Source organism: Helicoverpa zea, chromosome 7, assembly GCF_022581195.2.
Source record: "Helicoverpa zea isolate HzStark_Cry1AcR chromosome 7, ilHelZeax1.1, whole genome shotgun sequence".
In the NCBI taxonomy this organism is placed as follows: Eukaryota; Metazoa; Arthropoda; class Insecta; order Lepidoptera; family Noctuidae; genus Helicoverpa; species Helicoverpa zea.
Genome location: NC_061458.1, coordinates 10,000,087 through 10,026,539, shown reverse-complemented (window position 1 = coordinate 10,026,539; position 26,453 = coordinate 10,000,087). Strand labels below are relative to the sequence as shown.

The window sequence follows — 26,453 nt, the reverse complement described above, 5'->3', positions numbered from 1 at the left end:
ATATGTATTATGCCCTTATAAATAGTCTTCATTGTTGGCATATCAGACTACATTTCCATCATCCTCTTTCAATGCAAGTTAGCTTGAAGCGCATTATTAGTGAGACTTTGTAGTCCATACACTTAAAGTGGTAAAAGTAAACAAAAATTCCATTTGTGATATTTATTTCAGCTCTTAAAAGGGGTTATGATTGGTATAAAAGAAAAAAAAAACTAATGCTATTTTATTACACAATAGTTTCAAATACTTAGACAATTTATTATGTACTTTTAGAGTTGATCAATATTGTATCAGGCTCCCAAGACTATCTTATTTACATTTTGCATAAGCATAATGTCATAGACTGGTCAATTTATAACATTCTCAATTGTGTGATGTTACAAGGTGGGCTTATGACAGATAATTTCACTATACCAACTATAACATTCCCAATAATTAGATATGGAATCATGTTTGTAAATCTAAATTTTCGGGCACAGCCAACAGTTAATTCCATACTTACCAATAGAGATTAATTTATAATACTTGCAAGATGACTAATTTGGATACAATGATATCTGAAGAATTAATGGAAACCATAAGAATAAATAGGAAAGTTAATCAATTATTCAGATTGAGCAAAACTAGCAAATGATTTATACTTAACAGACATACAAATCCAATTATGGATTTTTGCATCTTAAAGATAGGTTAGCGAGACAATATTATGAGAGGAATAAAAATATCACGTACAGGCTGTTAAATGTCACAAACACGTAGCAAACATTTAATTATTAATAAAATAAAACAAAACTCGCCAAGCTATACATTTAAGTAAAACATATAAAAAATAAAAGTAACATGTAAACATTTCATAAAAAATATTGATTTATTTACAACGATTGGTTTTACATCTAAAGCAAAATATAATCACTTAAATTTCGGGTGCTTTGCTTTGCTGGAATCAATCATAATACAGGAAATACAATCATAGGCATTATTCTGAGAACCTATAGAAATAATATATAGGACAGAATCATGTTAATTTGTGTACTTGTCTCAGATATGTTTCATAGTTTGGTTTTAAATCAATTTTTAATATATCTGTTACATGGATTAAAGAAGGTTTTCTGATAGCTTAAAGCATTCAATAATGTTATTTTTATATCCATTCAAGCTGCAACACTTATCATCAATAGATTACATAATTCAGATTTAATATCTTACTACTGCTATCTGCCTAATGTCATAAGACTTTAAAAAAATTAAATAAAGCTTGTATTACATTAATACGTGATTTCCCCAAGTACAAATGATTGATCAACACGAGATTTCATACACATCAGTCGCAAACATTCCATTCTATAGCTATAATATAATTACATCTGAGATCCTAGGGGTGTAATGATACACTATCGATGCCTAAGATTTGACACTGGTTAATTTACGAACGAAATAAATAACTTCATGTATCAGTCTCAATATTTTAAAAACTATTTACAATATTGTAATAAATTCAGCCGTTGTCAAATAAAATACCGAGTGAATATCATGCGGAATAAAAATGAGTCAACAGCTACTCCTAGCCACTTTATCACTTTCTTAAATCTGTACTCTAATGACCAGCGATACAGATTACATGGAATGATAAATGATTTTACTTACAGTATCTTAATTATGCCAATATTTGTGATATTAAAAGAGAATAATTAAAGCGTATAACCGCTCAGCCTCATCGCTGACGCGAAATGATACAACGGAACTTCCTAAATACGACGAAATTTATAAAAACGATCGCAAGAGTCGTCCGGTGGCCGGGCGGCGGCCACTCACTACAGAGAAGTATCACGTGACAGTCATCAGGAAGTCTCGCCTATGCCGGAGGAGTCGGGCGACTAGAGACACAGGCGCACAGCGGTCACAGCACGCAGGCGGCGAACACCGCCATGGCGCGTCAGGGCGGCGGAGCCACTGCGCCCGCCGCCAGCGCCCGCTCCGGCAGCGCCGGCGCCGCCTCCTCCGCGCCCGCGCCGCCGCCGCGCGACCGCATCACGTACGCGTACGTGCGGTACCTCTTGATCTGACACAAACAACAGATTCATTAGCATTAGCTTCTGAATATTTTTTCTCTTTGAACAAATTCACAGACAGCTTATACAGCTGCAGTGTATGTGTTACCTCGTGCACGAGGTAGTGCTCCTTGTCCCGTGCATGCGGCGCGTTGTCCCGCGCGTGGCGCAGCGCCGCCAGCTCCTCCTCCAGCCGCGCCGCACGCTCCTCGTGCTCCGCTAGCTGATCGCGCTGCAACATACCAGATGATTAATTCATCATAAAAAATATAATCATAATCTTTTGTTTTTACACAGTTTCACTACATTTGTCTTAATTATGCCTCTCCTACTACGGGTCTGCTGGAAGAGATTTCATTAAAAATAGGCAGTGCCATTGTACATATCATTTTTTTTGATACTTTACAGGCAAAATAAGCTTAAGCTTAAGCTAAATAAGCTAGCTAATAATTACATAATTTTTCTAGACAAGTAACTGTGTTGACTTAAATAATTTATTAATCAGTTTATAAAAGGGGTATGTATATGAGGGTGTTTTTCAGAAAAGAATACCCTGTGACGCACAGGAAATATTTTTTTTTTATTTCGTGAATTCTATTATATTTACTCTAATATTAAAGAATATATTGTTAACTAGCTAAATCTGCATTTTAAATTAAAATTATAAGATGATTTTAAGAAATATTAAAGTTTTTCTGTCAGCGTATGATGCATAGTATTCCTGAACGTCACAAAATATAATTAATTAAAAATAAAACAAACAAGTATTAAAACGAAATCAACTTATGGTAGCATAAAGATATACTTAAAATCTTTTAAAAACAAACAAAGCGATAGCATAATTCTATAAGATTATTAAATAATCATCTAAATAATTTCACTTTCGTCACTTCTTGGACACATCTCACTAGAAAAGTTGTTATTACTAATGATATCCGCTACAATTTCCAAAATCAAGCCTAGTGAGAAATTTTAGATACTAACAAAATACTATGATGCCAAAATAAACGCTATAAAATGAAAAATATATATTTTAAAACCATTTTTGTAACATCCAGAATATGGGACAGTGACTATTATGAAAATTTCGTGATGGATAAGAATAATTTGAGCAATGTCCACACTGCCGTTTTCAAAACACAATTACAAAGAATAAAGTATTAACTCACAATTTTTTTAGATATAAACCTTTACACACACATATATAAACAAAACCGATTAAATGTAAGCCTTTTCGTTTGATACCTACCACACGCGCGGACAGGACGCTCCCATAAATTATTTAATTGTACACTAAGCTTTACAATTCAAGATCGTTACGATTTTGTTCCGGTAGTATGTAACGTGACGCACAGGAGGTGACGTTTTCATCTCACGAGACTTTTAAAATTGAAAATAACTAATATTTATTTAAACTACCTTGTTTTTAGCCTTACTAATCTAATAATGATGAGTTGTTTATGTTATATACAGTGTTATAGAGTTAAAAAAACAATTTATTAACCTTTTAAATACTGCCACTATCCGGACCAAAAATTTTGCGCGCCGATGACACCAACATTGTCGTCACAGTTTTCGCCTTAACTGACTTTAAAACGGCAATGCAGGAATCCTAATACGATCATAAAGTTGCCAAGAAGGTAGAAAAAACACAAATTAGTAGATTTTGTCTTCAGTACGATATCAAATTCACCGTGACGAAACCGGATTTTCCGGAACAATGATTTTCGTAGGACAACATTAAAATAATGATATTTCTTAAAATAACAATAAATTTATGGCATAAAAATTAAAAATACGTTTTTAGAAATACAGAGACTAAGTTCAAAAACTTAAACATACCTAAAAACGAATATTTTAGAAGTTAGATGTATTTGAAATCTCCAAGAGCGCCATGGGACACACGATATTTATACGTCCTCTTCAGGTTTATTTTAAATATAAAAATAACTATCCACTTTTTATGCTACATATCGATTTAATTGTATATTAAAATATATACCTAAATTAATCAAAAACTCACTTTCACACGTGCCATATAAAAAAATCAAAATAAAAATGTTTGAATGTGTGGGACAGGCCCATTTTGCTAGGGTCAAGTTTTCTGAAAAACACCCATGAACAATATAAACATACCATGTTAAGCTTGGTATGCGTGCAGGGCAGCAGCGGGCGCTGGAACTTGCGCTGCGAGCCGACGGCACCGGCCAGCGGCGCCGCCGAGTAGGCCGCGCACACGAAGTTTATCGTCTCCACCCACGAACATAGCTCCTTCGAGTCGCTGGTAATACAAGATAGGCATTAATAACAACTATAAAAATTATAAAAGTCAAAAATGTTACAAACCAAGCACAAACATTTAATTGAACAGTAATCGCAGAAAACAAAACATTATAAATGTCAAAAAATTTGAAATAGAATAGCTGTTATAGCTGAAAAGTCAATAAACAATTTCAGAACTAATGGGACTGCTAGAGAAAATGTGTGTAGAAGACGATATGACCAGACAAGAGATTACATAATATTACTTTGATGAAAATCCCGATCTTTGATGATTCCGTCCATAAAATATGATAGTTATGATGGAATAAAGAACACACTTACCTCGTTTGAAATAAGTATTCGGCCTGATCAGCAGTCTGCAATCTAAATACATGCTGCTTTTTCGTATAATCGGTCGCTTTCGTAGCCAACGCGTGGTGTATCCTTATAGCGTTGTGTAAGTTGTCGGACATCTGACTGCGCCTGAATCCGTGTTCGTCTTTGTGAAGATACAGCACCAAATCTCGAAGTGTACAGTAGAACATTTTCCATCCCCGACGGCCGAAAGGAGCTGGGAAAACATTTAAAATAAGATAGATAGATAAAGCGTTTATTCAAACAAAAAGACACCACAAGAACTTGAATTATACAAGAGGTAGTGGGGTCAATAACGTTATAACATAGGACAAGTTCGAATCAAAGTTCGAATCAAAAGTACTGTTTGTTTGTGGCAAAACGCAACACAAACTTGCTGTTTCAACAATCCAACATAAATTATTATGTTCAAAATCAGCTGCCAAATCACCGATTTGACAGCTGATTTGTGAAATTATCACTGCTGGTTATGGTATGGTTTTGAACCCAGTCTTAATTTACTCTTAATTTTTAACACGCCTATGTTAGCTTCACTTGTAACTAACTAGGTACATATGTAATTAACACACGAAACAACTATTTATCCAGTAACATCTTTCACTTACTCTTTTTCCCATTAGCATCGACGCAGCATTTCCGCATGACGTAGCCCTTCTTATACTCGACAGCGCGGCTCTGGTCGGGCACGTCTAAGAAGGGATTACTGCCCACGCCCGCGCGGGACTCACCCGCTCCACCCGTCGTAGCTTCCGCGTCACTGTATATAGAAATGAGGGTTAATTTTATATAGCAAACGTCATTCATCACAAAGTTGACGTATTAAAATTGCTCTTCCAAGACCTAGAAAGTATCTTGAAATTAGCTTTAAGACATTTAAAAAAGTAAGAATTCAATATTGGGCCCAAAACTAGCATAGTTGGAGTGGTTAAAGTTGTGAATGGGCAGATGGTATATCTGTCAAATGTTATCCTCAATAAGAGGCATGCCTACATTGCCAAACTGACATGGTGCATCTAGCTGGGGCAAGTTAATATACGCAAGTAACAAGAACACGCAAGTGGGCATTTTGCTTTGGTACATGCGCGAGTCGCTGGACTCGCACGTTTTTAAAATACATGTAATCTGCTCATGCGCCTCAACATGCCTAAGCTAATTGCACGGTGTATATGCACCCTCACGTATATGTTGGCCACGTCGTTTGCGAAATGTATGTAACATCTTCACATGTACGTACAGTGCCCACTGCAGCGGCTGCGTGCGGATGGCGTGGTAGAGCTGCTTGAGCGTGTCGCGCGGGAAGTGCTCGCCGTCGTTGAGGTCGGCCAGGTTGTCGATGAACTCCGCGCACGACATGCGCCGGAACCCGGCGCCGCCGCCGCAGCCGTGCAGGTCCGTGTTCAGCAGCATGATCGCGCACGTCAGCGTGTGCACCGCGTCTGGGAACAAAAAAAAAACATACAAAAATTCGAATTAAGAATGAGCGGGAAGTCTTTAATAAACGGCATAAAGGAGGCGAACAGTCAATATCTATATGGTGCGACCACTTTATAAGGGAGTATAAGGGAGTTGAAAAGTACATAAGGGAGTATTAAGTGGGAGTACCTACACATAATAGAGACATAAGTATGACGTCACAAGTAAATTAGGGTTATCAAAGCCCATAATGACCAATATAGTAGATCTATGGCTTTGGGCTTCAACATAATAGATCTGTTCAAGATCACAGAATATAATATGTTGAACATTCCTAAGTTCAGTATTGTTACCTTGCGAGTTGAAGGAGCCCGGGTTGCAGTCAAGATAGCGGCGGGAGAAGTGCACGAGCACGCGCTCGCGCTCCTGCGTCTCGCCGCTGAGCGCGAAGCGCGCCAGGAAGCCGCGCAGCGCCGCGTCCAGCGTGGCGCCGCCGAACTCGAAGTGACGCACGTACTCCTCCGCCACCGCGCGGGAGAACTCGTTACTGTAAGGAAAACATTGCATTTATGCCCGCTCTTTACTTAGCCCGCGGATCGCGTGATGTTCGCGAAAGGCCGCGAACGCCAAGTGTGGAGCCGTTTCGCATATTCTTCGAAACGCATTTCGCGCTCGCGGGCGGTCCGCGGGTTAAGTGTAGAGCGGGCTTTAGATGTCACTCGAAATAAGTGCATGGTTGTTTCGAACGGTATTTGATATTAAAAAATTGAAAAGCGCGAAAAATAGATAAGGGTTTTTTAAATTCGCATATTGAACACGGCTACATATTGCAGACGATGACACAGTGATTTGTAGCAGCTGATGCAGGAGTACCCATTGTCCAAAGCCCCATAACAAACACACTTCTCTATATAATTGTATAATTAAAAAAAAAACATCTCTTGTTTTTTGTTTTGTAAAACCACTGAACCATTTTGAAAAATTCTTTTACTTCTACTGGTGGGAACCTAAACTACGTTTTCTTGCTGCATCCTGTACAACTAATTTTTAAAGTATATAAGACCGCCCATTAGTGAATTGGTGAAACATTGGAGGGCCTTATATTACTAACTTTAATATTTTACTTTTTATTTCGTTACTTAAATTGTTGTACATAACAAATAATATATCTATCTTTCTATATAACATACCTTTATAATTCAACAAAAATTAACAGGCACTAACTTTTTACTCAAATGTCTAGAGACATCAGACTTCTTGAATCCGTCGAGGTGATACAATCGCTTGGCGAGTCGCTCGGCCGACGGTATGTCGACCGCCTTGGGGCTGTAGTGGAACGAGTGCAGGGAGTCACCGTCTGACCCCTCGTCAGACCCACCATCTGACCCGCTGCCTAGCTCCTGAGACAGAACAAAATAAATTAAGACAAATCTGGAAGTACGCAAATGTAGTCGAGGCTAGTCGAGCAAAAATATGGCACACCCATACTATCTTTTTCTTGAAGACATAAAACCATTTCAACCCTTTGTAATGTTGTTGTAGAAAAACTTAGAAACCTAAATTTTCTGACAAAAAGGGAAGACTATATTGTGAACTTAGTAGGTACATCCAAGAAATTATATTTATAAGGTTAGTAATAGCACTAACCTGGTATCCCTGGTTCTCCGGTGAATTATGACCATTTTCTTTACCATTCTGCGTATAGTTGCTATTGTTATTATTATTTACATTTTCTGTCGCGTTCGCGTTCTGTTTGTCGGGGCCTTTCACTTGTATCACTATTCTATAGTCGTTGTTGTGGTCGCCGTTGAGCGTGACGTCGCTTCCGTGTTCGTTTGAGTATGAAGAGTTGGATTTGGCTCGTTTGTGGCAGGGTTCTGACACTAGGATTGTGGAATCTGAATCGGAGGGATCGGATAGTTCCATCCGCGGACACTCGCGGCCTGTTTCGAACATGTCGTCCTGGTCTTGGTAGTCCGGACTGGATATATTCGACACTGCTTCTGATAAACTCATATCACCTAAAGAAAAAACGATCGTTAAATAAATGGGCGGTTTCAGCGCCTGGCACGTTGAACCCTTTAAAAACATGCCTCGCGAGCTTCTTGGGGTGTTCCTCCGTATATTTGTCACTTTTAAGGTATAAAGTAGAGCTTCAGCTTGTAAATGCAAATTACGTTAAATGCGATAGTCAGATAGTTAAAAAAAAATCTGGAGATGAGATACAACTTTCTTGCTGCTTATACAGTAACGCAATAATAGAACTACAGAGGTAATAAAATGCATGTCCTAGCTAGTATAATAACCTGCGTTACCATTAAGCGGTCGATGATGGTGGTGCGCGGGCAGCTGGCGGTGCGGCGGCGTGGCGCGGGACGACATCACCGACGACGACGCAGACGTCGGCGACGCGGGGGAAGACGAGCTGCACACACACATACATTATTCATCTATATTTTACTAGCTATCAAGGTTAGAAAAGGATTTTAATTGGTATCAAAATAGGTTGTACAGAGGGAATCTCTTAGGACTGCTTACCGCAATTTATATTTAAAAATTGAATCTCAATAGATATACAAGTCCGATAGTACGTTATAGACAGGTAGGTTCGGAATGGATGGGCACATCGACATTTGGCAGTTTATTAGTAAGCTCTAATACAACATATAACACAGTTTACAACATTTATTAGAGCAGGACTTAGGAGGTAAATTAGTAAATATTTATTTAATTTAGGTATCAACGCCTTATTGCTCTAATGTTAACAAGCACTGCTTCGGACTTTTCTGATTACGATGTCATTAAAACTCCGTTGGCATGAAGTATCGCAGAATATAAACAATAAATTGATCTAAAATAAATTGAATATTTCCGTGGTTAATTTTACACCTTTATATTTTAGCGTTATTTGAACGCGTTTTATTCACACAGGACGGAAAAAATCGTAGGTATTAAGTTGGGCTACTAGAAGATACATGGATCTAGCTAAAACGGAAGAAAAGAAGGGGCAAAGATTGGTCCGCATTTGAAAATACCTTCACCGAAATAACCTAATTCGACGTTTCCGATAGTTGTATACAGGCGACCATAGAGTAGTTACTAATTTCTAATATAATATTTTGTCTAAGATTTTCTTTCACTTTATTTAATCCCATTGTATGAGATTATTAGTTGCCAGTATATACTATGGTAATAACAACTAACAGCGTTCAGAATAAAAATCAGTACCGAAGGTTTTGTGCAGTTGACAGCGTGACAGCAACTGTCAACTGCAGCAAAAAGGTCAGACTGTATGTGTTTTTTTTACTCGAAAGTGTAGTACCGTACAAAGTATCAGTATAAAGATGAGCATTACCGTTGGGACATGCCGTCGGATAGCGAGGTGGAGTTGGAGGTGGCGGCCGAGCCGTTGCAGTGCGTTCGCTCCGACGCGCACGACACCGGCGCGTTGTACGTCCACACGATCCTACCACACAACCACTCACTGACGCCACACGGGTCGGTTTCACCACTCGACACGAATACAACCTTTTTTTTTCTGATTGGAAATGATCAAATGACTCTTTCCGCTGTGGGTTACCAGCGGTGAGGGAGTGTCAGACCTTTACTGATAATTTTGTATCGTAGGCCTTTTATGTAGCATGGCCGCGGTAAATCTTTCCAACAATCCCGCAGCCCCGGCAGGAGAATATAACCCCTCAAATATATGCCCAAGTGTCCTACAGACATTAGTACCACAAACCGAGATACTCTTGACTTGAGAGAGGTTTGGCGTTAGAACAGTTTCAAACTAGCTCATTACCCGCATTGTGCGTTTACGCATGATATTGGCTATTTGGCCAACGGCTGGTAAAAAAGTGGTCATTTGCGAAAGTGTACTATACAATTTGATAGTTGTCAACTTTAGATTAAAATGAATACGTCCGAATGAATAGCCCATGTATTTTTGCACCTCGTAATGTGGCCCGCTTGTGTTAATCCCAGCGCATACTCGCAGAAACGCTAGTCTGAGGCCGCTCTCAGAATTTTTTGTATAACCGACATTCGAGGGGTAGTGTCCCAAAATATTTCGTACAAACACTAAATAAAATCAGTTTTACAAGTCTGTAGGTCATTCGAGTGGTGAATCCGGCATAGTGTATGTATATTAAGATAAAATTGCCGTGACAGAAATAAACCGAGCAGTGATGCTAACGCGAAGCAGCGTGGTTAAAACAAAACAACATTAAACATGGATTGATGGTGACACTGAGGTGTGTGCTCTAGTCTAGTTAATGGTGGCTGGTAATGTATGTTCAATTAATTTAAACACAATAGTTTGAGGAAAACGCAGGTAACAATTGTTGGAACAAAGTTGATGACCTGTTTTTGTTAAGTAAATAATAATTGTTTACGCGGTAAATTCGTGAATAGGCTTTTTGATGTGAATCATCTTTTTGTATACTTCTCATAATGGACTTGTGTATAGGTGTATCGTAACGGCATGACTTTAATACAAGCCGTCTTATCCAGTTCTTAATTATGTACTTTACATGAAGCCATGTATACGAAAGGCTATAAATTATTTATTTCCTACCGATGATTCACATTAGCTTAACATTTTTTAAATAATATTTTATCCCCTTTTTTTTCTTAAAACCTATGTCATGAACAAAATCAGTCAGTTGCGTTTTTATTTATTGTAGTAAACTTGAGTCACCAGCCACCATACACTTTTAACATCCAAGTTCACAGCTTTTCTTAAAACAACCGTTTACTATGAATTTTCTTGTCCAATTGACAAAAAAATAAACATGATCTCCCGAGCCATTTTCTAACTATGTTGGGGTTGGTTTCCAGTCTAACCTGATGCAGCTGAGTATCACTGTTATTATGTTTTCAAAGTGAACAGTTGTTTTAAAAAAACGACGTTTATATAGTTTAAAGGTCCCATTATGTGAATGCCACCTGTCCCGTTCGGGGTCGGAGTCGGACCGCGGGCCGGGAGTGGCGGAGTCGGGCCGGGCGTCGAGCAACGTGTTGAGTGATGACGTCACGTCTTCTTCCATTTCCACTGCTACGGCGCTTAGAGAAGACTCCTTCTGGAACTTACGGTGGAATATTTTATAACTTGGTATTTGAATTTAGAAAGATTTATTAGTGAAGCAAAAATCCAAGGAATAAATACTCTTTGGACTGTCTTGTGTATGTCTTAGGTTAAAAAGGCCAAGTTTGAATAATTGCTTTTAAATATTGTGGTATTTTTTTTTTGTGTGCTTCATATATTATTTGCTTTTTATTGATGTTCCAGCTCATCCAATTTCAAACTGTTACAATAAAATTCTAATTGAATGTTAGCAATTTTACTGCCGGCGTTATATAGAACGAGACGATTTTATGTGAATTTTATTCAATTTAACAAGTGTTCAGTGACTCAATACTATATTTAGATACAAAGATGAGTAGTATAGTCGGCTTTCTTCGTGCTAGGCCGATTCTGGGATGAGTTATTATTAGGCACAATCTATTTCCTTCTATCTAGCAAGGAAGGAAATATTCCACGCCTCAAAATTAAATATTACCTAAAACCGTTTCCATACAAAAGTTACAAACAACATGGGCCGTCAACATGCTGCATCCAAGTCTCGATTAATTGTTTCGTGGAATTAACAATAAATATATTTTCTAACATTTAATGTCATGAATTTCTGCAGTAACACCTAATTCTATAAGGCCCGAGTCACACCGGTATAGCAGTGGCCGGCAGAGATGCGGCGAGCACTTTCAGTGTGAAATAATTTTAAACTTTAAAGTATGTAGTTAAAGTAATAAGGGTGCCATGCCAGCCGCTGCCATTTGGGTGTTACCTGGGCCTAATTGAACATTGTCCTTTATGGTATTCCCATAGAGTTACCTGTAAGTGGTCCTCTGAGCGCGACGTGCGCACGGCGTGGTGCGCGCGCGCACTCGCGTCGCCGGGGCCGCCCGCGCCGCCCGCGCCGCCCGCGCCGCCCGCCGGCGACGCTGGCTGAGATATGAACCTGGGACACAAGCTCTTGTCAAATATATTTGTTTAAGGGCCGATTTTTCAATCATTAGTTAACTTCTTTCTGAGAACTTCTCTGAGGAATGAATATGGTCGTTTGACGTATTTGCTGTCAAAACGTCAAACATATTCGTCAGATAAAAGTTATCTGGCAATTGAAATATCGGCCCTTATGACATATAAAAGAAGAAAAACTGGAAGTATTATTTGTATGCATCAATAGCAACTTGACTGATAGATAGACTTTAAATAGATTGGTGAGTAATAGATTTAAGAGCATCAGACAAGTATAAGATAATCTGCTCGATCATCTTATGAAGCCTGATAGTAATCGATCAACGATTTATGTAAAGACGACAAAACAAAGGCCTGAATGACATTAGTAAGGTCTTATCGCACCGTCGTAGTAAACAAGAATCTTGTTAACCCTAGAAGCCTAATCTAAGCCTGCGAGACGTACACGCATTCGAATATCGTTTGTTTTTTTCTAACGGTTGAAGCTAGCGCGTGGTGCTCTTCTGTTACCTCCGTGGCCGACGGGAGCTAGAGGACGGTGCCCGTATCGTTGAGGTAAGTCCCGCCATTTTTGATTTATCGAAGTGTTGCACGCCTGCGAGACGTATGTTTAGGCTTTGTGTAACTTTTAACTGAGATTGAGTGATTTTACTATTGCTTATTTTTCGTATATTTTATATCTTTTTTCGGCGTTGTTTCAGGTATAAATATGTCACGGTCTAATGTATTAGACGAAGACGATATTTTTGCAATTTTGAACGAGGAAGACAATCCTTCTCAGGAAGATTCAGATTCCGAAGTTGAGGATAACCAGATTATCGACAACGTTCAAAGCGAGGACGAAAATAATGAAGTGTCTGAGTACGTTTCGTCTTTACAAGAATCTGGAGCCTCTGAAGAAACCGACCCTACCCTTGTTGCAGAAGCTGGTCCATCATCTGTTGCAGACCGTGTTTTACCACCTACCAACTCGGAGCGGATTTATCGTGTTCGTAATCGTACTCAGAATGGACATATTTGGTCAACTGTTAAAGCTCAAATCTGATTAGTTGTAATGTTTGCTCTAAGAATAGATATTAGCGTAAAAAAAATATTTGGTATTCAAAAAAATATATATGTTTTAGCTGATTTTGAAGAAGTTAATTTTTTTTGTTCCAATTTATGCATATTGTTTTTTTGTTGTAATAAATAACTGTAATTATAGTTATAAAATTAATAACAGTGTTGTTTTATTTTTTGTTTATATTCTAAATTAAAATTTCTGCTCAATAATAAAAATAATAATTAAATAATGTACCTAAAATCGGGGCTTTTATATGTGTACGCCTCTGAGACGTATGTTAAGGCTTTGTGTACGTTCGAAATAGATTAGGCTTCTAGGGTTAAAAGTATAATAAACATAAACTACTATATATAATAAATAACTACATATAATAAAGAAGAAACATTTTTGTTTGTTTGTACCCAAAGAGTTTAGAAACTTGAGAACCAATTTGAAAAAATCTCACTTTTGGAAAACTAGACTATGCCCGAGCCACATAGGCTATATTTTGTCCGGGTACGGATAGAAGTTTCCCACTATAACAAACAAAACAAGACAAGTGAAAACACAAGAAACAGATGGTATTACATTTTACTGGCATGGTCTCCAACGAGGCCGGTGTCGGGCGAGGAGTTGTGTCTCTGCGCGAGCTCCACGCGCCCACAAAGGCGGTTCTCGCTGGGAGACGCTGGCGTTGAGTTGTACCTGGACATACCACATAGCATTACTTCTGTATCTATTCTAGAAGATTCAACGTTACAACGGATCGAAGGGATATTTCCTGATGTGACATGCGTTTAGGCTCGTAGAGGGGCGTTCCCGCTATTGCGATAAGTGAGACCGATTTAACTGTTTGTTGGTCTAAAACTAAATGACTGATAACAGTATTAACGACATGGTTGCTTCTTCTTTGTGTTTGCGATTTGCACCAATTAGTTCAGTGACTTTAATTAAGTAAACCTCGTAAAATGTACACTGGTAAAAACACGATCTTCAGAATATATTTGCGCTGATTAGAATTAGGTAGGTACAGGAAGATAATATTAAAATTGAATATCGGCGACGGGCGCATGAAGTGAACCCTGGCATTCAGATGGAAATAGCTACATAATGAAGTAAGTAGAGAATGTAATTACCTATGGTAGTGTGTTCGGTGTGTGGGCGCGTGGTGGTTGTGGTGGGGATGCTCGACGCGCGACAGGTTGAGCATGAGGTCGCCGGTCATCATGTAGGCCTCGAACTTGGGCGTGCTGCGGCCGCGGCGCTTGTCGTCCGCCACCAGCGCCTCGCAGCTGTCCCCCGAGTGCACTCCCGACCCGTTGCTCGACGAGTTACTTGACGAATTACTGTTCGAGTTGCTCGAAGGCAGTGATGCCGATCTGACGGGAATCAGTCACTAACTTCTAAAACATGTTTAACCTTCCTCGACTCACAAACTTGTACTATGATCATGTCCAACTGGAGCATACAAACAGTCGATCTAATTACAAATAGGTTACAGAACATAAACTGCGTTTTCAGTACATTAACTGCGGTCGACACAATAAGTTTCGTTCGCGCCGATTGTCACGTATGCGGGAAGATAAGTGCCTGCCTGCACCACTGTAATTATTCATACCTTCCACGGTTTGCTTATGTTTATTGTTATGCAGTGCAGCTCATAACTTTGTTTTTATCATCTAGACTGTTTCAAAAGGAGTCGCAATTCGAGGTAAATATACTAAATTAGTCCGAACATATCGGTGACCTGTGACGCATCGCGATAACTTAGATAAATATAAACTGGAAGTTTTTGAGATGACGCGGAGATAGTTCAAGAAAGAATACTTGGTAACAATAAAGGTTTGACAGCTGGGAATTGTTTTGTTATACAGATGCTGTAAACAATTTATTAAAGCTACTCTACTGGCTCTCTCTTGTACCCCGCTCTATATTTATTTCAAATGCTGCTAATATATATTTTCCTTGCTACATACAAGCAACGAACAAAACGTTAGTTTGAAAGTCCCAGTGGTAAAAATATTGAAGTTTAAGGATACATCTATTTAATAGGTAATGTATATTCTTGAAAAAGTTGTTTCTTATTTTACAAAAATATATTGTTCAACTACATTTTCATTAAAGTATACATTTGAATCAATTAGCTCTTTCCTCTAGGCGTGTGTAACAGTTTTATTTTAATAACTCACTAAGCATAAACTAATTTAAGTAACGCTTCAAGATCACATTATGGCAAAACTTAATAAGCATAATAACGGTATAACGTTCAACAATACAGTAAATCACTTCTTGCTTATGAATTAAAGAGCGGCAGCTGAGAACACATCTCACGAAAAATATTTAGATGTTGAATCCGTTTTAGAAAATCGTTAAATCGATTTCATCAATTGGCAACAGCTGCTGGTAATGCTTTTAGAATATCTTAAAAGCGCTATAAAATATTCAAAGCTAAAACAAGCCAAGCATACACGTATGCACTTTCAAGGTTTCCGACCAACAGATATTTTAATTATCAAGAAATACAACGTGAGGCTAATGTAAATATCACGACTTTTTGATATCCATCTCAGGAGAATAATTAAGGCTTTAGATTAGATAGATGTTAACATTCAACTGAAAGTCATATTTAGTTGGTTGCAGATTTCCGTCTGCTTCAATTTCAACATAAATATTTGGGCATGAATGCATTTGTCCTGAGTTAGGTGCTGTATTCATGTTGAGAGGGAGCACTTCACAGTACCGTGTTCCCAAAATACACGAGTAAAGAGAGTGTCGTGTCAGAGTGGCGAGGGTGGCTGCCTACCCCTCCGAGCCGCGCCGCGACACATGCTACCAATATTCACCTATCGACGTCGGAAATCAGCTGTCGTACCATTAGAGGGGTTAGTTTCCGATTACTTACCGCATACACCAGGCTTCACCCACCGCCCGAACATAATCGGAACAAATTAATGAACGCAAAACTGTCTGCGATTTCACGTAGGTAATACTACCAATATCCATGCAACTATGTGTTTGTTTCATGTAATGTTATGTATGAAAATAACAAGCACGCGCGTATTTTGTTGAAGCAGCAATCATGCTTTCACGGGCATCAATGAGCTTATCTGTATAAAATCACAGCAGGAGAACAGAAACTCACTTGTCGTGGTTGGTGCGTGCGCCTGCGCCGCTAGAGCGACGCTCGGCCGCCGCGGCCAGGTATCGCCTCACGCTGGCTTTGATCTGTGGGTCTGCACACATACAACTATCAGCTGTTATCTCACGCACACCCAACAACCACGCCGTAACTACCAACTTATGAAGTATTTACAAAGAAAATACGAGTACTATACAATATGAGTATCGATGTGTTGCGATATTACATTATTAAAGAAACAAAGCCACTGTGAACGAGAGTTATCCCGGCCCAGATCCCGAGAGCCACCTATAAAATTACTTCGCGTATGGCTACTCTTATTTGTAGAGGCTTACTTCGCAAACTCGACCAAACCACTCGGGGATAAACGAATTTTATTACTTGCAGCTGGCGCGATATATTCCCGTTTCGAATGTCATAGTTCAAATGGCTCATATCCACCAATACATTATATAAATTCTGGATAAAATATTAGACTCACCCTTTCTCAGTCTTAAAGTGACGGGGTCCGACGATAGTCGCAAGCATTTTAGAACTGTAACAATCAATGCAAAATTCTGTTTATGTACAAACAAAATATGTTTAATAATAAAATACCTATGTATTAATAATTGTGATGAAAATAAAGGCAAAGTTATAAAATTACGCAGGCTGTACGACAGAGAACAATTTATAGATTTACGTTGTGATAACATCTTGATTACATGTCGGAGAAAATCAATTTTGCGGACTCAAAAGGTTATTTTCTTATTGTTGGTCTGTATGTAGACGTGTGAAATGTGAATTGCGAAGTTGCGTGTCGGGCACGAGCCGGCCATAACGCGATCATTGAATTAGTGTTAATAAGTTCAAAGATAGCGGTCAGGCTTGACGTTTTAATAACATAACGATTCTTTCAACGCATTATCCGTGCGTAAACTTCTTGCTAAGTTATATAGCGAAGCTGCCTGCTGCTATCCATTCAGTTATTTGAAGATTGAATCACAGTGGCTCTTGTAGAGTATTTACATATGAGATGAAATATCATTTTCAATTACTCTGCCAGTTATCTGTATGTTAAGAATGTTTCGTAGATAAGTGGCATGTGCGTGATAAATGGCAAATTCCTTACCTTCTCGGGTAGTGAACCGGTTTACATCAGTCCCATTAACCTTGAGCAAAACGTCTCCCGCCTCGACCTGTAATTCAACACGCGTATTCACTTACTTATTTCAAATCGAAAAACACTGGATCTACAATTGAATTTAGTCCAATTGAGCACCTGTCCTTGTTTATACGTCAGTTACGAATCATAGATTATAATAAAACGATAGTTTCCAACTAGGGGCTTGCACTTTACTAAAGCATACGATAAACTGGCGAGAAACTAGTTCATAGAGTATGCGAATACAAGGAGTGACGATACTAACAATCGATTCAGTATTGTAAAATAATGCAGTTTAAACATGCATTTACATGTGCGGCACAGCCTTCAGTTATTGTCAACACGTGACTTTTAAACTTATTGGGGAACCACCAGAGCCAAGCAAGGTTTCAGTACATGCAGAACTTGTCCGGTTGTAAAATATAATGTACAATACATAATATAATTTAAGGTAAATATGACACTGAATAGTAAAATGTTTTGATTTGATCGTAGATTAACAGCCCTAGGGATACCTTCGCTGCAAATGCAGCGTAACGAATGGAAATCCAAATCATGTTTTAGCACATGCACGCAGATGGCTAACCAAACATTACCGCGAATTCAACATAAATACCAAAACAAGGTTGTAACACTAACCAAATTTGGCAATGTTGCCGAATACTGACCTTAAATTTTAAACTCAAGCTGATACGTGAGTTGAGTTCTGTTTACTACGAATGTAAAGTCACACACTCACACAAATTAAATTGTTATTTACACAGAGCAACTAATTAAACAATAGTTTATTGACGACTAACCGTCGGTATCACCGCATCCTTGCGGCGATGTCAATGATTCACTGAGGCGCAGTCCATTAATCATGACCGGTCTGTTAAAAACACTTCGTAACTTGATACTCAAACAATCACAACACACGGTTCTTTTTATCCTGCGATTAAGGTCGTATTTATATTCCGGAATTGTTCGTGGCCACAGGACTTCCCGAGCACGAACACATTACGTTGGAATGGATAAGTTTATCTAATGGGGAGTAGCGGTGCGGTGCGAGCGTCCGCCGCGGTCGGCGTCCCACTGTCAACTTGTCGTTATCACACGAGGGTCCGCTAATGGATTGAGCTTCAGATAAATTTGATCAAACTCCTACAGAAGTGCGTAGCGGAAATATGAATTCTGTACCAGCTGAGCTCCGATTATCGACGCTACAGCTAACTTCCAAGTTCCGGCACCTACTTTGATAAGAAAACAACGAACCCATTAAAAATAGAGCATTGACTTTATTGTTTAGAGTGCTGTCCTTGGTCATTCATAAGAAGATCTGCCAGCTGCGATATGTGGGAAAGGGATAAATATGTATTAAACTGTGAATGTGAGGGAGGATCCACCGAATTGGGTTGTGTTTCGTTACTTACATATATTGCGTTATAATTTTTAATAACAACTGCAGTGATTTTCTTTGTCCGATAGCTTGTCTTTTGAATCTGATAGCAAGGGTGTAATGAACGCAGCTATTCAGTGTTGAATGAAAGGCATCCACACCATGCTGTGCTTGTTAGATGATGTCACAAGACAACACGCCTTATTTGCAAATATGTTTTTTAATTAAGTTTAGTGTTTGTTTGTGTAATACACTACGTAAAATGTGGCATGTGTTTGCAGACAGGAATTTATTGCAGTCGTCTAGAGGCGTGCATGGCTATGGCTCGGCCGCCTGTAATTCCGACCGACCGCAGGCACTACGCCCACTCGGGCTAACTTCTTTTATGTACCACCTACATGCTTTTAGTAGTTCTTCACCCAGTTTTGTTGTTCGTATCTGAGTAAGTTTAAAGAGTTTCAACATGATACGCTATTTGTTTGTCCATGCTATCTATTGGTTGCTATCTCCAGCTTGTGAGAGTGAAATGAGCTCAAACGGACCGCGACCAGCTAGCGTGCTCATTGTATCGAATTACCAATGCCATCCTACACTAGTATCTTAAAGGGGGTCACTTCCAAAGGTTATTAATATCATAATTTAATTAAACCAGACAGCCTAAGGTTGTTTAATAATTCGTCACGTTCTAATGTCCTTAATGCTATCTTAGGCATCGTTCAGACCAAACGTATTGTCGGCCGCTGACTGTGAGCGCGCGTTACGCAGTTTATTTCTTTTCCATATATATTGAAATTGTCGTTCACACCGAACCGACTATACGCTATTACGTCGTCTGTTGTCGCTGACTCTCAGTGGCCGATTATTTTACTACGCGACTATGCACGGCGGACGCGGATTGGCTACGCGGACGCAGTTGCCGAATAGCGCCGCTCCGCCGCGCCCGCACCGCCGCGCGCCTCGGCCGCAATACACTCGAGAAACAAACTTCAATGAGGACAGACGTGACACGTGACACCTCGCGATGTTCGACACCGAAAAGTTTATTGCAGAAGTACATTCTAGAAAATTTATTTGGAATGCGAATTCAGAAGAATTTAGTGATAGAAACTTACAAAGATGCGCTTGGGAAGACATAGCATCTGTTATGTATGAAGATTGGGGGGTTCAAATACTGAGCTCTTTTATGTGTAGAATAGTCAGCCGCTCAGCGTACGCATCTAGTGTGAACCTACACGAGCCTATTCTTTTGTTCACACATGTAGCGCATCGTACGCGATAGCTTATTGTCGGCTTGGTGAGTACGGGTACTGCAGATTGAGTCGACGTTCACACTGGGGCAGACAGTGAGTATACTCACAGTCAGCGGCGGACAATACGTTTGGTGTGAACAATCCCTTAGAGCGTACTAATTGCTTGAAATGTCATTTATTCAGAAGTTAGGACTAAAAACAAACTACCTAACCAATAACATTCATGCTAAGATGTATCCTGCCCGGGTACCTCTCTCACGTCATCGCGGACCAATTAAAACAAGGTGTAAACTATATTTATAACGCGGAATCATTGAATGAGCACTTACAGACGCCCGTTATTAACATTTTACGGGAAAATAACATCGTTTGTATAATTTTACAAGCCGACTTCAGGACAAACTAGTTTTTTTCCAACTGAATAATTTATGCAAAGCTGAGCAAACAGGGTGTAGTTTCTTAAACAACGCCAAGACTTAATTGATCGATCAATTTATTATTACTTAGGTAATGGGTGTCGTCGTAAACTGACGACATCGAATACATTTTTTATTGCATTTGTTTTATTTTTATACTGATAACCTTTTATTTAGTGCGTTGCATATTTATACGGATAATGTATTTCCCTGATGCAGAAAAATCTTGCATTATTAGTTTGTTTTTCAATTGTTTAATTTCGGCAGTATCACGCATATCGGGGGACTCAACTTCGATTCTGTTTAGGATATCTAAACATCCCGAATACTGTACAACTTGCGGGGTTTGATTGCAGGACGTTCCTTAGTTTAATAATAAATGACAGAAGCCCGGATTCTGCAGGATATTATAAGGCAAGCTTTTAAGTCGACGACTTATCTTTAGATGACCTAGATCGTCTCAAGAAGAGAGTCAATTGGTTTTGCAAAGCTCTTAGTTCGTTGCTAGTGGCCAGCTCTGTAACCAATTTGAGAACTTCCAACGAGTGATAAAAGAAAATCCATCGATACATACGTGGCGTGGTATAAATGACAGAAATGCTATTACGCAGAAGTCTCATCAAATGTGAAAGGTCTATCGAAAGGCGAAAGTAAGCGGAACAGTGGTAACACCAAAACAGCTGTTTTACATACAAGTACTACAACCAAATGCTGTTACGTGGGGAACTTGCAGGTCAGGTAGATTCCAGCGAAACTTTGAAAGACATCGGTAATATCAAAGTCCTTCATACGACTCATGTCTGGACCAGATTCAAAATTGACCACGAAATACATATTTTATCGATGTTTACGCAAATTGTAAGCAATAAGTTGAGTGCAAAATGACGTCAACCTGTGACAAATAATTATTAGTTAGTGAGTTAATTTAATTAAACAGGTCGCATGTAGGTATACGCATTTAATATGTGCCCTCGGCATTTGCTGTGTCCTGTTTATTATTGAATGTTTTATTGTCAGAAGGACTAATAAAGCCTAGTGAAAAATAACGTTTCGTTTGGAAGAGGCTCAAAAAGAAACTTCGTTACCTATGTATAATGAAGAGTTAAGAAATTCAATATTACAAAATGAAGGAAAACGATTAAGCTGTAAATTCAGTTTCCGTAGTTTATAGCGGAAAAAGATTTCTAACGATTTCTGCGATCACTGCGGCAACTATAATTGTTAATGTTTGCAAGGTACACAGTTCTATTACAATAATACTCTCGATAGCACAACGCCTTTGATAGGAAACATTGTGAAATTGCAATAACAATAGATTTTCATTCACATATTTTGTACCTGTTTTATAACTGAAATTCAAGAGTTTTAAAAATAATAGATAACAGGACGACGGCACTGGAAATGAAGCACAGAGCCTTTATCAAATACAATGGGCTTTTTAATGATGTCTGGTCTGAAGTTAATAAAATTGGCGTTCTGCTGCGCAAGGTAATTACGAGGAACACTTTCTTATAACTGAAACACGGAGCCTCCCGAGATAAAAGTTTAGTGGACTATGGTAACGAAAACCTAATGAAATAGGCTGATAATATTGATGACCTTATTCCTTGTGGAGTAAATCCACAAGGTATAAGGCTAGAAAGTGCTACTAACCCACAACAAAACACCATGAAGAGTGTGATAAGCCATGGTGTAATTCGCGATCGCTTGTCTAATCGGAACATGTAGCTCGTTATCATGTAAAATTGATCGATTATCATACTCAACCGTAATTAGAAGTGAAAGAAGGTTTATCGTCTTGCTTTCGCATTATCGCGTCCAATCAAAGGTATTAAATTAACAAATGACATTCGATCGCAATCGCAAAACAGAAACGTTTATTAGTTGTTTGTGGTGGATAGTGTGCTGTCGATGTATGACGAGATGATTACGAAGCTTCGGATTATAATACTTGATGTAGCACGCATGAGCGACGCAAATAATTCACCCGCTAATTAGAAAATCGAAAGCGCGGGGCCTAAAAATAGTGACACATTTTATTCATCTCTGTAATTTTTTGCCGCAAATTCTTAAAAACTGCCCAATTATTTTCTGGGGCGCACTGCTCACTACGGTAAACGAATTGCACAAAGACATGACCTGAGTAGTAAGAATGTTATTAAAACTGAAAAAAAAAAAACGGCTACCACACAAAGACGAATGCTATAAATGGCATTATTATATTCATGTCACTGCGAATAAATTATAGTAGGATCATAAAAAATACTATCAAACGTTAGTAACGCAGTGACGCTGCCTCCGGCTGCTGCGTGGGATTACGGGTCGTGTCCATGAGTATACCTACATGCCGTTTAAGTAGTGAAAACTAGCGAACTTGTATGGAATGATACTACTACATTCTAGTACGTAACTGTCTCGACTTCTGCGAATGTTACTAGCCATCTACTAGTGTGCTTTAATCGAATTTATAAAGTCTTGTTATTTGGATGCGAAATGGGAAGGTCTCCTCAGTTGACGTCATGAGCACTAAAATATGTACAGACTAAACAGTTAGGGAAAAACGGCGATTAATTTGCCTTCATAGGTTCGTACAGTTGTAAAATTTATAATGCTAAACACGTGTTGTGAGCTGATCGCTGCGGTAAACGGCGACACCTATCACGTTGATAAATATCAACCTTCGACACTGCATGATGTGTTAAGCATCTAGACAAGTATTCATTTTATTAATATTAGAGCTATCGCTTTCAATTTCGTTCAAATATCTAACAGGTTCTATGACTTTTGTTAGTAGCTGCACTTTGGTAATGGCACACAGGGTGGGGTCTTTTATTTTTGTAAGCCTCAAATCGTTTAGCGAAATGAGGGATTTCATCCTTAACTCGAATATTAAGAGTTTTTTTAAATATGATGTCCTCCTAGCCGATTATCGGCTACGGCGGCTGTTCTCATTTAAGGAGATTAGCCAACTGCGCGGGACATATTATAGTGCACGAGCATTTGCGCAGACACAAGTGCACTCCCTATTCCTTCACTCTCATAGCCCGATGGGACGGCAATCCGACACGACCGGAAAGAGATCAGGCGCAGGACCGACATTTACGTGCTCTCCGATGCACGGGTGTATCAATCACCAACTTCCAGGCTCCGGGCTGCTTTGTGAAAGTCTTCTAAAACCCACAAAGCAATTTCGGCCCGACTCGGGAATCGAACCTGAGACCTCGCGCTCAGCAGCCGCACATGCGACAGCTAGACCAACGAGGCAGTTAAATATAGTTTGTATATGAACAGAGCTACTGTGTATCCAGAAAATGCCAGCCCCAGAGTTCACTGCTCAGACTAGTTAGTCATGGAGATGATATGTTAAAAATGGCCTTGATATAATTTGTGCGCGAATTAAATTCTATCGTCAGTCGTCGCCTGTTTGACCCAGCATGTCATGGAAGTATTGCGGACTCGCAACTGCAGTGACGTTTCATCGCGTTTAATAAAGAGTTATTACTTATTTGGTACACTCAAACTCAATGATTTCAATCTATGATGTCATTTGCAACACAATATTGACATATTCAGGTCCTATTGGAATACAAATGGTCATAAAACTATTTATTAGAAATACGAGGTTATTGTAGGTAATGTAACTTTGTTACATCAGTACTATATTGTGCCCATTTTACAGTTTTTATATTGAAGCCAACATTGGAAGCAAATCTCATGTTTTAAAAATTCATCCATCAGGCTAAGCGTTTCTAATATTGCTAATATTGGCAGTTTGGGCTACACCTAGTTACTACTGCTACTGTGTCTACATAAGTGTGTGTGAGAAGAAAAACAAAGGTAGATAGCCTGTGCTATCAACATTCAGTTGAGGCTAAGGTTATCATTCATCAACAAACAACAACATGCTTGAAGTTAGCTACTAGTAGGACTTATACGAGCTTGATAATCTTGTTAAGTTTCCACACAGCATTTAAAGGTTTTCCCTCAGGGTAAACAGCGGCAAGTTGCCAAAACAGGTACAGTTCATCTATGGTCATTATGAATAAGTAAAAACAAGTAAATGTGTGGAATATTTGACACTGTTTACGCAATTCACCTGCAGGTTGACAATTAAGTAAAATGGGCAAATGATCTGCATAATGAGTTACCTAAACATGTGCACCTTGACATGTTGAAACTAACTGGGTAATATAATTGGATGATGTGTAATGCAATACAGATGCAGGTGCTAGTCACATGATGCACATAGTTCAACTGATAATAAACATCACTATTGTGAGGCAGTAGGTTCATAAAATCCATGTTCACTAGACAAAAGGATATAGAATATGGGAATTGATTTTAGTACTAAATCTAACAATGAATATTTGCCTTATGAGACAAACAGGCATTTCCTTTGTATTCATAAATTTATATTTAATTTGTGAGCATTGTTTTTTGGACATGAATTGCTGCTTTGCTACATATCTTAACAATAACAACTTTGAAGTTAAAAAAGGACAGTTTTTTGTTATTCTATTAATAAAATCATATAAAAATAAAAGCTTGTTATGACTCACCACAGTTTATTTTAATAATGTTTTACTAGACAACTGTTTTTAAAGTATTAATATTGAAGGCAACTACTTACTGTTTTTGGAAATGGCTTCCTGTTAAAAACAATGATTAAACTATACTCATAAAATTACTACACTATTCTAAAATATAAACAGATGCACATATTAGACTACAGAAATTGAGAATATCTAAAATTAATGATTTTGTCACTTAACAAGCAGGGGTGAGTCATTTCAAGTCAAATAAAAGAAACTAAGAAACCAGGTGTTTACCAAGATTATACCATAATGAGCCAAGTAATAAACTAATTTCAGCATTCATTAATACAAGCAGATTAGTTTTATAACCATCTTATGTTTGTTATCAGCTGACAAAATATTATTTGGATTTAAAATTAAATAACAGTGATTAGCCATTCAAGTTTGTAAATGAGGCTATATTTTGATTTACATAATTTCATTTTTGCATATATTTTTGAACTGGTTGTTTATAAGTTCAGCATAATTACAGGCGTGAGTGAATCATACTGAGTATTATTACATAGACAAACAGCTGTAGTACCTACATGGTGTTGGGAGTTCACTGCATCATTTTAATTACCTACTCTCACCACAATCCTATAATCCTATTGTATTGGGATTATACTAGACATTTGTTTAGCTACTTTAATCAGCTTATCGACGAATAAAAAAAACTTATTAGAACTCGATCAGCAAAGCCATTAAAAACTTTAATATGTTGCAGCCCCAAGTTTCAGAATAAAAAATAAGTTATAATCTGAGTAAGCGAACAATCGTGATATATTTTTAACTAGGTTTAATGAAATTTTGAAACGATTTTGTTTGAAACTGCGAAAAGCTGGCGAATATTAGTGTAAAAGTAGGTAGGTACATACTATACTTGAATTACTACATGTATGAAAATAATGATTTCAATCTTACTTCACCACTTCGAGCGGCTGGAGAATTTTCTTCGATCTCGTATATAATATGTGGCAAACCGGCTTCGCCAAGCAAAGAGAATCCGAATCCCAAATTGTCACTACGATTCAGAACCACTAGTCTTTCGTCAGCCATATTCAGTGTACAGCAGCATTGATTAGCTTCCACAGAAGGATTTCACTTGTAACACTTTAGTAAAACTACATGAGGGACTATTTAAAATGGATATTATTCTATTTTAAAACGAAAAATATTCATAATTACAACACACGATAAAAAGCAAGCGCACCCAACCAAAGCGAAGACGGGTACAGATACATAATAATTTTGAAGTTTAATTTATTGGGGTGATATTCTCTGTCAGTGTTCTCGTATTTAATAATGTATCACAATGATCACAATGTCATTGATAAAACAAGGCAATCTTTTGAATATTTCGTTATAATTT

The 26,453-nt window shown here is 38.4% G+C and overlaps 1 protein-coding gene across 9 annotated transcripts; it reads right to left on the bottom strand.

Annotated features, from left to right (window-relative positions):
• Nucleotides 1-147: 147 nt before the first annotated feature.
• LOC124631679 (PH and SEC7 domain-containing protein) lies at nucleotides 148-26,315 on the bottom strand. 9 transcript variants are annotated; one of them, XM_047166203.1, is made up of 19 exons: nucleotides 26,006-26,315; nucleotides 17,431-17,497; nucleotides 16,801-16,854; nucleotides 16,323-16,413; nucleotides 14,317-14,559; nucleotides 13,769-13,885; nucleotides 11,992-12,118; nucleotides 11,046-11,185; nucleotides 9,454-9,564; nucleotides 8,405-8,523; nucleotides 7,746-8,119; nucleotides 7,323-7,498; nucleotides 6,452-6,645; nucleotides 5,920-6,121; nucleotides 5,291-5,442; nucleotides 4,653-4,881; nucleotides 4,185-4,329; nucleotides 2,158-2,280; nucleotides 148-2,059 (listed from the first exon to the last, which is right to left on the bottom strand). In XM_047166203.1, exons 1-19 carry the CDS (start codon nucleotides 26,138-26,140, stop codon nucleotides 1,934-1,936), a joined length of 2,925 nt encoding a protein of 974 aa, XP_047022159.1. In that variant the 5' UTR covers nucleotides 26,141-26,315; the 3' UTR covers nucleotides 148-1,933. The 9 variants fall into 9 exon arrangements, with proteins under 9 accessions (XP_047022159.1, XP_047022161.1, XP_047022160.1 ...); XM_047166205.1 differs by having other exon boundaries at nucleotides 8,414-8,523; XM_047166204.1 differs by having other exon boundaries at nucleotides 11,046-11,179.
• Nucleotides 26,316-26,453: the final 138 nt, after the last annotated feature.

What these genes read in the sequence shown, in the direction of transcription:
- LOC124631679 (XM_047166203.1), bottom strand. Translation starts at nt 26,140, where the DNA reads ATGGCTGACGAAAGACTAGTGGTTCTGAATCGTAGTGACAATTTGGGA. An exon ending in GCACGCACCAACCACGACAA is followed by an intron (nt 14,560 to 16,322) that starts GTGAGTTTCTGT and finishes GATTCCCGTCAG; the next exon opens with ATCGGCATCACTGCCTTCGA. An exon ending in AGCACTACCTCGTGCACGAG is followed by an intron (nt 2,060 to 2,157) that starts GTAACACATACA and finishes TGTTTGTGTCAG; the next exon opens with ATCAAGAGGTACCGCACGTA.